Below are 13,890 nucleotides of genomic sequence, written 5' to 3'. Positions count from 1 at the left end.
AGTGGGAAAACACACTTTAAATACAAACATTCATGACCACATTCTTCAAAGGATATACATATTAATGGCCAATTTAAACAGCTCTTTTCATGAATGTTACATTGAAATTGGAATGCTTATTCCTGACAAAATTTGTAAAAGACCAAACGATTGCCTGAACTGGATCCAGCAACAGAACAAAGGTATTTTAAGTTATTAAAACAAATTAAAACAAAACAAAAAAAAAGTAAAGTATGAAACTTCAGCAACTACCATATTAAATTTTTGCCTAAATATAACAAAATAACTAATTTGTATCAAAATTAAGTTATTTTAAAATATTAAAAGCAAATTGTTGCAGAGTGTCTTCAAAGGCCAACACTACACTAGCGTTTTTTAGAGAAAGGGAGGGATATATCCTTATTAAAAAATAATGGCTACTTGGAAGGAAATCTGGCCATCAAAATCTAACCAATACCGGGTATTAAAAAGCAAATTTAACACTCCTTCTCTATAATTTTAAGATATGGAAGGTCCTGGGGCTGAATTCACAACAGATCTGTGAAAATGTTAGCTGAAAACACCGTTATCATACCAGTAAGGCAAAACAGATTCTGGAGAGGAGGGTCTCATTGTTCTCGCCAAAGGGATTTCATGCTTGGGTTGCTGCCCCATTTTACTCCCTTACTTGATATTTTTTTCCTCTTGGCAAAAGATCTCCTTGATGAAAGGAGGAGCAAACAAGAAATATATTCTGATTTCTCTAAATTGTAAGAAAACCAAACCAGAACAAAACCCCATCTGAAACAAGTTAAAACACACTTCACTCGTGAGAAACACTTTTACTTCTTAAATAGTGTCTTCATTTTCAGTTCTTCACTCCTTGTAAAAGCCACACAAAATATTCTTTAGCTAGAGGAAGCCATATTGGCAATTATTCCTGTCACTTGATCAAATAAAGTTCTGATTTTGTCTGGCTGTAATATATATGATATATTTATATTTTTTCTACGTGCTCCTTCCAACACAATTGCAAAGATCTCAGATTTCAGATATCGACCCGAAATATAGTTAAGCTCTCCTTTGAAAATCCCATTTTAAATCCAGCTGTGCCAAGTGAAGTGAACACTGATGAAAAGTTTATGTATTATATATAATATATATGTAAAGACTGTTAATTATTTTCATGTAATCAAAATGTAGGTGATCAGATTTTTATTTTACAAGATCTGTTTGCAAAGATATGTTTGAAAGATGAAAACAAGATACATCGAGCATTCAGTACTTGAATAAAGAGATCCCTGGACAAAATGGGAAAAAAAATTACTTACTTTCAAATCAGCATGTAGAGATTCGTTCTAAGCCACAGTCACCACCTTTCACATACCGGACTACTTATTTAGAAATTGTTTGTATTATTTTACTGCAGTAACACTGTGATCACTTTGCATTACAAAATCAAGAAATCCTGCAACTTTCCGGTCAGCAAAAGAGCACAGACAGCTAACCTCTTTGTAATTCTTTTTTATTGGAAAGAAACTCGAACAGAGCTGGCTACATTGTTTTATCTCAAGCTCTAAAACTTCCGATGCATCGTGCGGTTTATTTGTTTCATTCCACGCCGGCACCGCCGCGCTCTCCGTTGCCGATTCATCGAGTTTTGTAGCATTTTACGATCAAAACTTCCAAGCCGGAGCGGAGCGGGACGGACCCCGGTGCTCCCGCAGGCGCTGCGCCGAGCCCCGGCCGGCCCCGGCCGCCTCCCCGCTGTCGGGGGAGCCGAGCCGAGCCGAACGGAACTGCTGCCAGCCCCGGCAGCGGAGCCAGCCGCCGGCACCGAGCCGTCGCCGCCTCCACGAGCCGCCCGGGCGGGCTGGCGGTGCGCGCCTCGGGAAGGGCGGCGGGACCCCGGGAGCGGCGTTCCACGCCTGGCAGCGCGGATCGCTCCGGGGCCGCCGCGGATCGCTCCGGGGCCGCCGCGGATCGCTCCGGGGCCGCCGCGGATCGCTCCGGGGCCGCCACCCCAGGCCGGGGCCGCCGCGCCGCTCCCGGAGCGAGCGTCCCGCGGCTCCCGGAGCGAGCATCCCGCGGCGCCGGCCGCGCTGCCCGTGCCCGTGCGAAGCCGCGCGCCGCCGCTCCTTTGTTCGCCGGCCCTCCCGGCGCGGCGGTGGCGGGGCGGCCCCCGGAACCGGCACCTCTGCGGCGTGGCACCCACTTACCGCCTTACAAAGCCGCGGGCCGCCGCCGGGAGGGAAGGAGGGCGGGAGCGGGCTGGCTCTCCCGTCCCCTCCCGGCCCTGCCCTGCCCCGGCCGGTGGCGCCGCGCCCCCCGCCCGTCTCGTCTGCTCCGCTCCGCGCTCCCCTCCCCGCCCCCGCCGCCCCCGCCGCCGCTTTCGCGCCACGCGCCCCGGGGGCCGGCGCGGGAGCCAATGGGCGGCCGCGCCGCGGCGGCGGGCGGCGCTGGTAGGCGCAGGGCGCAGCCAATGGGAGGCGGCGCCGCCGCGCCGCTTTACTACGAGCGGCTATGGCCGCCCGCGGGGGCTGCGCGCCCCCGGGATGGCGGCGAGGCGAGGGCGGGCAGGGGGCCGGACGGACGGACGGACGGAGGAGGCAGGGGGTGCGGCAGGGCCGGGCCGGGGGCCGGGCGGGTCAGCGCGGTTGTCCCATCCCGTCCCGTCGGCGCGGGTGTCCGCCCCGCGAGGACCGGCGGCTCCGCGCCCGCGCCGCCGTGGCGGAGGCAGGGGCGCGGCGTCCCCGCCGTCGTGGCGGCGGCCGCCCGGAGCCCGCGGGGAGCGCCCGCCACCGCCGCGCCCCGCGCCGCCCGCCCGGCCCCCGCTGCCCATCGCGCCCCGGCCCACGCGGAGCGTTCCGCGGGCGGCCGCAGTCCAAAAAATCCCCACGAAACCAAAACCCAGCCCAGCCCAAAAAAAGAAATTTAATGGGAAATATTTGGGCTGCGGGCGGTCCGACGTGCTACCCACCCACCGTGCGCCGAGCCCGGCGGAGCGGGGGGGCTCGGGCCTCGGGAGGGGGCAGAGAGGGAGCGCCCTGCCCGCCCCTGGCCGTGCGAGAAGGGGGGGACGGACACGGCGGAGGCCCTTGGATTCTCACCCGGAGGTGGGGAGAAGCACATGGTTGAGTTTTAATTCTAAACGGCAGAATGTCGTAAAAGCCCTTGCTAATTAAAGATTGGCTGTGCTTCCTTGTGTGCAATATTTATGTAAGTATTTCAACTTCTTCTTGGCTTCTGTGGGAAATAAACACAAACAAATGAAATATAGAAAAAAATTTAATTTTTTAAATAATGCCTTTTCTTACAGAAGTAAATAAAAAAAATACATTAAGATGCGGGAATGCTCTGTTGTGTGCTCACACATTTGATTTGTGACTGCCAAAATAAAATACATCTCAAATTTTAAAGCTATGTTCTCAATAACGTTAACATTTGAGGGTGCCCAACTGGTCTGAACCATATTCATTTGTGCAGGGAAGTGGAGATTTGTCAGGCAACAAGAACCAATTTTTGTTGTTGAATTGCCTTTTTTGGCATTCAAGATTTGGAATTACTCTTGAAACCACTAACCAGCCCACACTTCTTAACAAACAAAGCTATACATTATTTAGATTTACAGAAAATATTTCAGCTTATTAGCAAGAGGTTTTCAGAATATTAAAAAAAAAGAAAAAAAAAAGAGGGGGGATTGCTAATAAGTAAGGGGATTTTTTCCCCCCAACCATCTGATTACAAAGCGGTTTATGGTGTTGTTGGACAACTGATGCATAGTGTTATCATGAACATTCAATCTTCATTTCTTAAAGAAATCTCCTAACTAAACAGATTTTCAGACCAGAATATTAAAAGAAATATATGCACCCTGTTTAGCAATTTAAGAGGAAGTACCAGATAATGCTATACACCAACCATGTAGAAATGAGCACATGCAGCCTGCCTTATAGATACAGTACAAATCAAATTTATAAAGAATGCAATTAATCTGCAGGAACAGTGACTAATTCCTTTCACAAGTTTAACTAAGAATTCAGCTGTTTGGAGGGGGCTGTTTTTAACTTAGATAAGCAATTATTTATTTTAAGCAGACTATAGAGAGTGGGGTTATGAAATACAAATTCATTTAGGAAAGAATTCTACATGCAACATCAAAAAGTCATAAACAGTTTAAATCCTTAGGAAAAAAAAAATTTCTCTCTATCCCCAAGATAATTATTTGCTAATTTCCTACAAAATGGAAGTTGTGATTAAATTCTGATTAGTGAAACACAAAACACTCGATTTCCTCAATCACAACCTGACAATTAAAAGTTCATTAAAATAACCCTGAGATTAAACAATGGGTTGAAATTACAAATATTAGGGTTTTGGTCAACCAACTGCTTGGATGCGCACAACAAAAGGGCCGTGTTTCCAACTTACTGCAGCATTCCCCCAGCCCCTGACGATTTCACAATGGTCTGGGGCTCCAGCCTCATGGTGAGCCATGTCTCCTTGCATCATCATACCCCCACAAGAGAAATCTTCAGCGGCTGACTCACCCCCTGAGCGCTGGGTACCACCACCACCACCATCGCCGAGCTGCGGCGGCCGCAGCGTGCGTAACAAAAGCCTGACCCCTGCGCGGCTTCCAAGGAGATTTAAACCACCCCTCTTTAATTGTGTACTTATTAGAAGTTAGGCACAAAGCTAGGAAGCGTTCCTCTTTACCAGGGATTTCCAGACATGCTACAGGACATGTGGAAATCCAGTCACTGCTCACTAATAAAAGTATTTAACCATTTTCCATGGATATACCTATTAAAACGTACCACAAGAAGCCTACCACGGAATAAATGAAACCTTCGGCTAAAGTGCGTTGAATTATTAAACAAAACCTACTAGATCGCTATATTAAACACAGTGCTGGCTTTCATTTCCGTATCCTTTCTTCATCTTCAGGCAACGTTTTGTTTGCACTGGAAAGGCTCCACACCCCCAAACCCCTCCCCCACAAGCCCACCATTGTATCTGTACGAATGTGGAGAATTATGAATGGTTCCTTAGACCGGGCAGGGGGAGGGGGGGAGGAAAAGGGGGGGGGGTCGCCAAATCCCTTTGTGTGCCGTTACCAGCCGAGGGCAACGGTGCCTTCGCGTTTCCCCCCACGCCGTCCACCATTGCCCAGATGGGAAAGGAGCGCGGCCCCCCCGCCCCTCCCCGGGCCGGGCAGCTCCCTCGCCCCAGGACTCTCTTCTTCATCATCCCCCAACTCTCCTCCACCCCTTTGTCTTTTTTTTTTTTTTTTCTTTTCCCTCTCCCCCTCTTTCTCCTTTCCGTAAGGCTCAGCAGCGCAAGGGGCACCGCGAGTAATGCGGGATCATTACCATATGGGGCTCCTCCGGGGCTGGAGGGACCCCCCGCCCCCGCCCGCAGCCCCCCAGCACGCAGCCGCGGCGGCGCTGCGCGGGAGCGGATCCCGCTCTCTCGCCGGCCGCCTCCCCCCGCCATCGCACCCCCTCTTTTTCCTCGCCCTTTTCCTCCTCCCCCCAGCCCATACTGCCGGGGAGCGGGATCGCCCAGGCACGACCCCGATGAATAATCCCCACCGCCTGGCACGGCGGGGGAGGAGCGGGACGGGGGGGCGGGCATTGCGGTGCCTTTTCCCCTCCCTCCCCGGGATCACACCCCGCTCACACGGGGGGAGGTGCGGCCGCCCAGCCGTTTTTGGGCGGAGGGGGCGCGCAGAGCGAACTCCCCCCGCGGAAGGGCAGAGGCGGCGCAGACCGGAGCCCACCCAACTCCGGTTTCCATTTCCCCCGCCCTCCGGCCCTCTCTAAACTTGTCCTGTCCTGTCCAGCCTCCCCCCACCCCTCTCCCCGTCCTTCACCCCAGCCATCCTCCTCCTCCTCCGTGAGTGTGTGTGCGCCCCATCCACTCGCTAATTGAAGAGCTGGGATTCCTCACGTGAGAAGTTGATTTGTAGTTTGAACACGTGGCTCATTCAAAAAGCCGGAATATTCAAGTAATTTTTTTCTCTCTCTCCGTCCTTCCCTCCCCCCTCCCCTTCTCTCTCTCTCTCTTTTTTTTTTTTTTTTTTTTTTTTTTTTTTTTTTTTTTAATACGGAGAGGCGGCGCCTGCATGCACGTAGTGTGACATTTTCATAGTCCGCCTGCTGCTGCCAAAGGGGCTTGGGGGCAAGACAAAAAAAGTAGTTTTTTTTTCCCCTCCCCTCCTCCTTTTCCTCTTCTCAGCCCGCCATCCGCGGCCCCGGCGCTGGGTGTTTCCCCCGTGCCCCCCATGCGCCCGGGTAGCACGGCAGGCACTTAGGACTCCCGTTTGGCCACGCTTTTTTTTTTTTCTTTTTTTTTTTTCTCCTTTTTTTTTTTTTTTCTACCCCTCGAGAGAGAGAGGGAGGGACACAAGCTGCAGATCTGATTTTTTTTTCCCTCTCCCTGTCTCTCTCTCTCGCTCTCTCCTTCCTCCATCGCATTTTGTTTTATTTCCCCCTTCCTCCCCACCTCCTCTCGCAAGACGAGGGTTGCAGCCCGCGGTGCGCGCCTCCCCGAGCCGCCAGGAAGATGAACAAGCTCTACATCGGCAACCTCGGCGAGAACGTCAGCCCTCTCGACCTGGAAAGTCTCTTTAAGGACTCCAAGATACCCTTCTCGGGCCAGTTCCTGGTGAAGACGGGGTACGCCTTCGTGGACTGCCCCGACGAGAGCTGGGCCATGAAGGCCATCGAGGCACTTTCAGGTGAGCGGCCCCTTCCACCACCCCCGCCCTCTCTCCGCAGCCCCGACGGCTCCCGCCTCTCGAGCTCTTCCGCGGCCGCGGAGCGGCTGCAGCGCCGGCCTGGGCCGCGCCGCTGCTCTGGGGGGGGGGAGACCGGAGGGGGGGGTTCCCGTTCCCTCCGCCCTCAGGTGAGATGGGAACTGTTTTTTCCGAGCGCGGCCGGAGCCGCCCGGCCTTCCCCTGGAGCCTTTGCGCGGGGCTTACGCGGCGGCGGCCCCCCGGGAGTGGCCGGGGAGGGGCGGGAGCCTGGGCCCAGGGACCCGCGGCGCGGCGGTTCCCATGTTTTTCCAAGCCCCACGGCCAGCCCTGCCCGCCCGGGGGCCCCCGCTGCATTGGGGGGGTGGGGGGCGGTGAGTGCAGTGAGGCGGAGGCGGGCTGCGGGCGCGGAGCCCTGCGCGGGGCAGCGCTGCACACACCCCCCGGGCACAGCTGGACTCCCCCGCAGCCCCTCGCTGGGGCCGCCTCCCCCCGGAGCGGGCTGAGGCTCCTTTCGGCTCGCCTTAGGCCGCGGGGCTGGGGGCGAGCCGCCGAATTGCTCCAAACTTGGGAGGGGGCAGCCCTGCCCGCCCCCCCGCCCCGCGCTGCCCTGCTCTGCTATGCTATTTATTTCGGTTTCTCTTCGCTGCTCTCACGCACCCATCACCGCCTCCAGCAGCGCCGGCTCCCGGCCCGACATCCTGTTTTTGTGTGCTTAAAAAAAAAAAATAAATTATTTTCGCGTGAAGCGGCTTTGCGGAGGTCTGCCGAGAGAGGCTGCCTCGGAGGAGATGGTCTCAGGTCTGCCAGGAGAGGCTGCTTCGGAGGCGACGGGTTCGGGCTGCGCTCCGCGCCTCCCTTCCCGCCCGCTTCCGCGCAGAAAATCGCCCGAAGTTGGCGGCGCGGGGGGTGGCGGAGCCCCCGCTCCCCCTCCCCGAGACGGGGCCGAGCGCGGCTCCCGCACACGACGCTTCGCGGGCTGTTCGCAGCGCGGGGCGGGGAAGGGGCCCCGCCGAGGGCAGCGCGGCTCCCCCGCGGCAGCGGCGCGGCCCCGGGCGCCGGGAGTGCCGCCTTGGCGGGCGCCGCGGCCGCGCTCCGCCGCCGCTGCCCGGGCTGCCGATGAATGGGCTAACGTGTTGCGCTCCTGTTTCCTGCTTCGCACCCCTGCGAGCCCGCTCCTGGAGACGGGGACGCACAGCCGCGCTCGAATATTTTCCCCTTTCTGTTTATCTCGGCAGGTAAAGTGGAGCTGCATGGGAAACTCATAGAAGTTGAACATTCGGTCCCGAAAAGACAAAGGTAATTTATTTTTATCCACACCCCCCCAGCCCCCCCTCCCCTCCCCGCACCGCCCCTTGCCCTTAGTTATCCAGTGAGAAACAATTTGAAAAATGCTTAGGTTTGTGTTTCTCTTCCCTGTAGATAAATGGACCGCTTTCTTAAACCCACAGGCGTGCACTCAGTGCAGTCCGAGAGGTTTTCTAGAATCACCCCATGTATTTATAATATAGTGTCTTGGCCAGGCAGCAGTGGTACAATTTTTTTTTTTTTTTTGAAAAAGCACCTTTCTATGGGAGAAGCAAATTATTGTGGTCTGATGGCAAATGATCGTGTAGATTTTTAAAATTTAAAGTTCCGTGAGAGGAGTTAAAATCTGTGTGCTAGCAGGAAATGAAATGTGGTGTTGTGCACTGTATAACGGGCAAGCACGTGAGCTCTGCTTCAGCAACAAAAAGCACCTTGTAAATATACTGGTGGTTATATTTTTTTGATCCTGCCATGTTGGAATCTGCAGCATTTTACAGGCCCGTAGTAGAAGTCTCATCTGTATTTGAGAGGATTTTATCATCGCTATTTTGAGCTGGACTATAGAAGCAGCAGGAGGAGGACTCCTTCCCAGTAAGGACAGGATTTATGCATCCTTAATTTCTAAACATACGTTTAATTTTTGCAAGGCAGTAATTTTGTTGGGCCTCATGTAAAGAAGCAATATTTGGAATAAAGCAGTAGTATTTTTATGCTGCCTATAGCAATTCAGCTTGCTTCTTTCACAAATATTTATATGATAGAAAACCTGGCATGCACTAGAGAGTAAAAAAAAAAATAGATCAAACTTTCCACGTGCTTGTTCCTGAACTCCATTATTCAATCTGGGAAGTATGTCTGTGAAACTTTATTACAAGGGACTTCTACTATTTCAGGATTATTTTTAAAATTGCAGTCTTTTTAAGGTAGTTGATTGGAGAAGATGGTTTATCTGTCTCGATAGGCACTGTTACATGGTATTTTGAGAATCAGAAGTTTGATCATCTGTTTAGTGTTAGAAGAAAGCTTCACTTTGAGAAAGTATGGAGGTTTTTTGCCCTAGTTAAGGGAAGGGGGAACCCCTCTCTGGACAAATTCATTGCATGTGACTCTATGGTTGTATTTATTTGATACTTTTCACTAAAATGAATACGGTGTATGTGCTTTTTCTCCTTTAATATGCAATGCATATAGTATTGAATTACAGTAGCCTGCATTTAATAGATTTTGTATAGAAAAATACTGTTGTAGATGGAATATACTTTTAGATTTAAGAAGAAAATTCCATGGGACATCTAAAAATTGATGATTTCCTATTAGTCTAATAAATCTACTGTTATGCTTGTTAATCTTAAGCTTGCACAAAGAGCATTCTATTTATGCTTTTGAAAATAAATTCATTACACTCATATAACAGTAAATATAAAATCACTGGTGCTTCCCCAACTTTTTTTGTTTTGTTTTTAAATCATTGTTTAATGCGTTTAAAAGTATTTTTCAGTTCTTTCAGCTGCCAGCTGAGATGGTGTAAAAGTCCATTCTTTGTATTGGGTACCGTGTCCTATTTGTGAATTAGCAATTATCAGAAACATTTATCTGTCTGTAACTTGTTGAAAAGAATTCTGCACTGAGCTTCAAGCACTTTTCTAGGCATGTGTTGCCTGCATATAGGCATATTGAAAAAATTGCCGATGTAATTGTATCAGCATACCCACGTTGCTTCACCCAAAGCCCTTATTTGTTAAAACACTGTTTCACCGTGCATTATCTTGTTGGAATGCATTAGATATAGTTCAGATTTATACTACTGTTTAACAGAAAATTAAATTGTATTTCTCATGACTGTACTTCCTTCCCCTTTGTTTCTGCTCCCCCTCTCCCCAAATCTAATATAGAGAGCCACTTAAAATTCATTCAGTGGCCTCCATATGTAATAGTGACTCTCTTGTTCCTTTTATAAATGTCTATTTTTTTTTTTGCGGGGGGGGGGAAGGAGGATGTCAGAAAATTGGAGGCTTTTTTCCTTGTTTTCCTAAACATTGCTTAGTGGGCGCATATTTGGAGTTGGTAGTTACATGTAAAAGTGCAGTTTCAAATGTTGAGTATTGTTGGTGAAAGAGGTTAAGGTGGTTTCAAAGTAACTCATGTGAAGTCCTTGTATCTTTTTGCAGCAGGGCAAGGTGTAGGAGCAGCTGGGGTGTGGTGGGGGGTGTTGCTGGCCAGGCCCACCCAGTGTGTTTGCACGCTGGAAGGCCGGGAAGTGCTTTCCAAAGGGCCCTGTGCTCTCCAGCGGGCTGGAGAGGTATGGCTGGAGAAGCGACGCCATTTAAAAAAAAACCAAAAACGTGGATGGGTCAAGTCTGTCTTTCAGCATGAGAGTACGATTAATAGTTTGGTCAAATGACTGCTTCTCAAGAGCAAAAGTTGTTTTGTAGTGCAACAAAATTATTCAATACATTGTATTGACCTCTGCTGCTTTGAGGCTGCCTCATGGAGACTCCTAGCTCCCCTCCTCACAGCCTCCTTAAACACGATTTCTATGGGGGTTTCTGTTGTTTTGTTTTTTAAATTTTTTTTACCAGGGTGTGTAGATTATCACTCACAAAGGTAGTTTGTGGGTATCTTTCTCCAGAGACAGCTGAGGTGCACAGGAGGAAAGGGTAAGGGTTTGGTAATCCATATCCTTGTCACATAAAGGAAGGTCAAGAGGTGGTGTCAGCTAGGGCTGCCATAAAGTTGAGCTGAATCTGGAAGACATGGAGTGTGCCTGGCTTGCTATTCAGGGCGAAATTCTTGGGCCCAGTAGTCACTGCATTCCAGCCTTTGCTGGATCTTCTGATTTGAAGTGGGCACACCCAGGTTTGCAAAATTGCCTTCCTACCTGCTGTGGAAGGAAGCAAGGAGAGAGTCGGTGTGTGGCTTTCCTCCCCCCCCCACCACTTCCCTGGAAGTATTTAAAAAACAGACCAGGAGATATGCTGTGGTTGAAAAAAGAGCCCTGGTCAAGGTTTTCTTGATGGAAGGGTGGGGAATTACTTTGGGGGAGGTGCAAAGCATTTAATAAGCTCAGGAGTAGATTCCTGACTTACTCCTGAAATCTCGAGAGAATGCCAAAGGAATGCAGCATTTCTGCATTCAGACCCCTTGGTGTGGAAGAAGGCTATTGCAATATTTAAGGGTTTAGGTCACTTTATGCAAAAGTTAGAGGAGGCATTGTAACGATTTTGACTGCGAGGGAAGGCAGGGCACCGTTAGTCACATCCACGCTCAGCTGAGTTTTCTCCCGAGGAAGCGGCAGGAGGGTGGTGGCTGCCCATGGCCTACGTGGAACTTGTGGTGCGAGGCTTTGGGCACGGCCTCGGCGCAGCCCAGGAGCAGCTGGTATCTCACAAGGCGATGTAGGCTGCAATCTGATTATTCAAATGGCCCTGATGTCACTTGTGCGTAATGAGGGGGGAGGGCAGGCGCTGACTCTGGGCACCTGGGGATGTGCTTGGCGCAGCCTCCCGGCCTGGCTTCCATGTCCAGGTGGGCTTTCCACCCAGACCTGACCCGCTCTGCCTGCTCCTGGGGCCCTCAGGTACCTCAAATGCCCACAAACACCTCAGTTGTGCTAATGATGATGTATTTTTCCAGTTGGAAGGTTAATTTTTTTTTTTTCCCACCTCGAGGGCTCATTGTTGAGAAAATAAATTCCCTGTGTCTCTTCTGGGGGATTTGTTTGGGAAGGCAGCAGGAGAAGTGGGTAACAGATCTGCACCCTACAGGTAATGCTGCTCTTTGGGGGGAGCAATGGCCTGCCAGCTGGGCTTCACCTCTGATGCTGAGGTGTCCAAAGGCTGATTTGAGGAAAACAGGCCCCAAGTCCCCCTTGCAGCCACCTGTGTTCCAGGAGTGACCATTAGATGGGAACTGGATTGTGTTGCTTAGTTTCAGTGTAATGAGGGTTTGTGTTCCACGTGCACAAGAAGGTGGGAAATGGTTTTGTGAGGCTAAAGTATGCATGGTGCCTGCAATGGTCACAGTTATTAAAAAAATAATTAGTGGCATTGATTTTTAGTTTTGCTTCTGTAAATATCAAGTAGGTAGAAATATGCTCAAAGAAGACATGTTAGAAAATACGCCATTTCTTAGCTGTATCTGCTCTCTTTTCTGTGTGCAAACTTAGTGTTTTTGAAAGTGCAGGGCCAAAACTTCACATAGTGACTTAAAGTTTTTATTCTGTTTCAAAATTTGTTTTTGCAGATGTGAACAGATTTTTTTTGGTTTTAATCTTTGAAGTTTTACAACTAGAGTGGAAACACCAGTTGTGACTATTCCTATACAGACAATGAGTTCTTATGAAAAAACTAGATAATCTTCACCAACCGTGTTAACTCTTACATTGTGGGAAATTTAATTTTAATAGTTCCTCATGCTGTTTGATCATTAATTAAGAAAAAATCCCTTCTTGCTGTAGTTTTTAAAAATCAGCTGGAACACATGAAACACAGCTGTAAATGTGTGTCCTGAAAGGTTGGTCCTGTTCTTGTTTTGCTAACTTCCCTTTACAGAAGGTACCCTGAGAAATATATTTGTAGTGGACTTTAAATTGTGCATAGATATGGTAAATTTTAAAGGAGTGGAATAAAAAATAACATTTTGGAAGTGTAATGCAAGGGTAGTAAAAATATGATCAGGAAATGTTTAAGATTTTTTTTTATTATTTCTCCCTTTTTTTCACTTTAAGCATGGGGTAATAACATTTTCCACATTTTTGAGACCTTGAAGGTGGCATTTTTATAAAATGGGGCTGTGTTCATTTCAGTCACTCTTTTAAGTGCAGAGCATAGGACTCTACAGTGCTGGAGTCCTTTTATGGCTTCTGGCTAGCTACTGGGTGGACTTCAAATGCTTAGTTTTGACCTGAACATTTTTAAATGGCCTAAGATTTACCTACCTAACAGAAACTGTGATGCTCCCATAACGCCTGTGAGAGAGGGACCCAGACAGAATTAAAATACACCTAATACTTAGCCATGGACAGGGCTAGTCCTTCAGGGAACCTCACAAAAAAGATTCTTTACTCCTTAAACTTGTTCCTCTCCTTAGTGTCATCTAATCTTTTAGTATTTTATTGTCCTGGGATTTTGGTAAAAAATACATAGTGGCATGGACCACAGCTAAACACACTTTTTCTTCTGATGAGTTCATCCTTACATGAGCCCAGTGAGATAGGCACAAGACAACATTGATCTAGAACCTTTTTTCTTGTCATTAAAGAGTAAAATTTATTATTGGAATTTGGTTATTCAGAATCAGTAAATGGATAGAGAGCAGCTGCAAAAACAGAATGCTCTAAAATCTAAGAAGTATGGATGACAACTTCATGCTTTGTATATAGAGGGGGATGGATTAGAAAGTTTGAATGGGTTTGATACATTTAGCAATGAATGGGTTTGATACATTTAGCAATATCAAGGTGCTTTATGTAGTTCTAGAGTGTTTCAAGACCATTGTGTTTTAATGTACTTTTATTTTCCTATGCAAAATGTCTATCTCTGCATGAGTCCATTCTTCATCTCTAATGATGGAGAATATTTAATTATGTAAAGTCATATGCTAGTTACTGTTGAAAGCTAAGATAAAACCATAACTTTCCCTTATTTTGTCTAGAATCATGATGGAATCAAATACTTGAGCATTATTTTATAGTTTTAGTCTCAGGCTTCCATACTTTTTCCTTTATTTTTTTTCCTGGGCATGTCAAATGTAGGCACTTGAATTCCTTTTCACCCTGCATCTTTGCTGGGTGAGTGTTACCTCTGCTGTACAAATGAAGAAAATATCTTGGATGTGCCATCCAA

At 48.8% G+C, this 13,890-nt stretch overlaps 1 protein-coding gene across 1 annotated transcript in view; it reads left to right on the top strand.

Annotated features, from left to right (window-relative positions):
- Positions 1 to 6,320: 6,320 nt before the first annotated feature.
- IGF2BP3 (insulin like growth factor 2 mRNA binding protein 3) overlaps positions 6,321 to 13,890 on the top strand; it is a 112,270-nt gene continuing 104,700 nt past the window's right edge. Inside the window, exons 1-2 of the mRNA XM_071429195.1 lie at positions 6,321 to 6,724; positions 7,978 to 8,038. Coding sequence (XP_071285296.1) covers positions 6,550 to 6,724; positions 7,978 to 8,038 — 236 coding nt within the window. The 5' untranslated portion in view covers positions 6,321 to 6,549. The remainder of the gene's footprint in view (positions 6,725 to 7,977; positions 8,039 to 13,890) is intronic.

Source organism: Agelaius tricolor, unplaced genomic scaffold, assembly GCF_023055355.1.
Source record: "Agelaius tricolor isolate 1412-34295 unplaced genomic scaffold, bAgeTri1.0.p SCAF_6, whole genome shotgun sequence".
NCBI lineage: Eukaryota > Metazoa > Chordata > Aves > Passeriformes > Icteridae > Agelaius > Agelaius tricolor.
The sequence above is the reverse complement of the archived record's forward strand: the minus strand, read 5'-3'. Positions and strand labels throughout refer to the sequence as shown.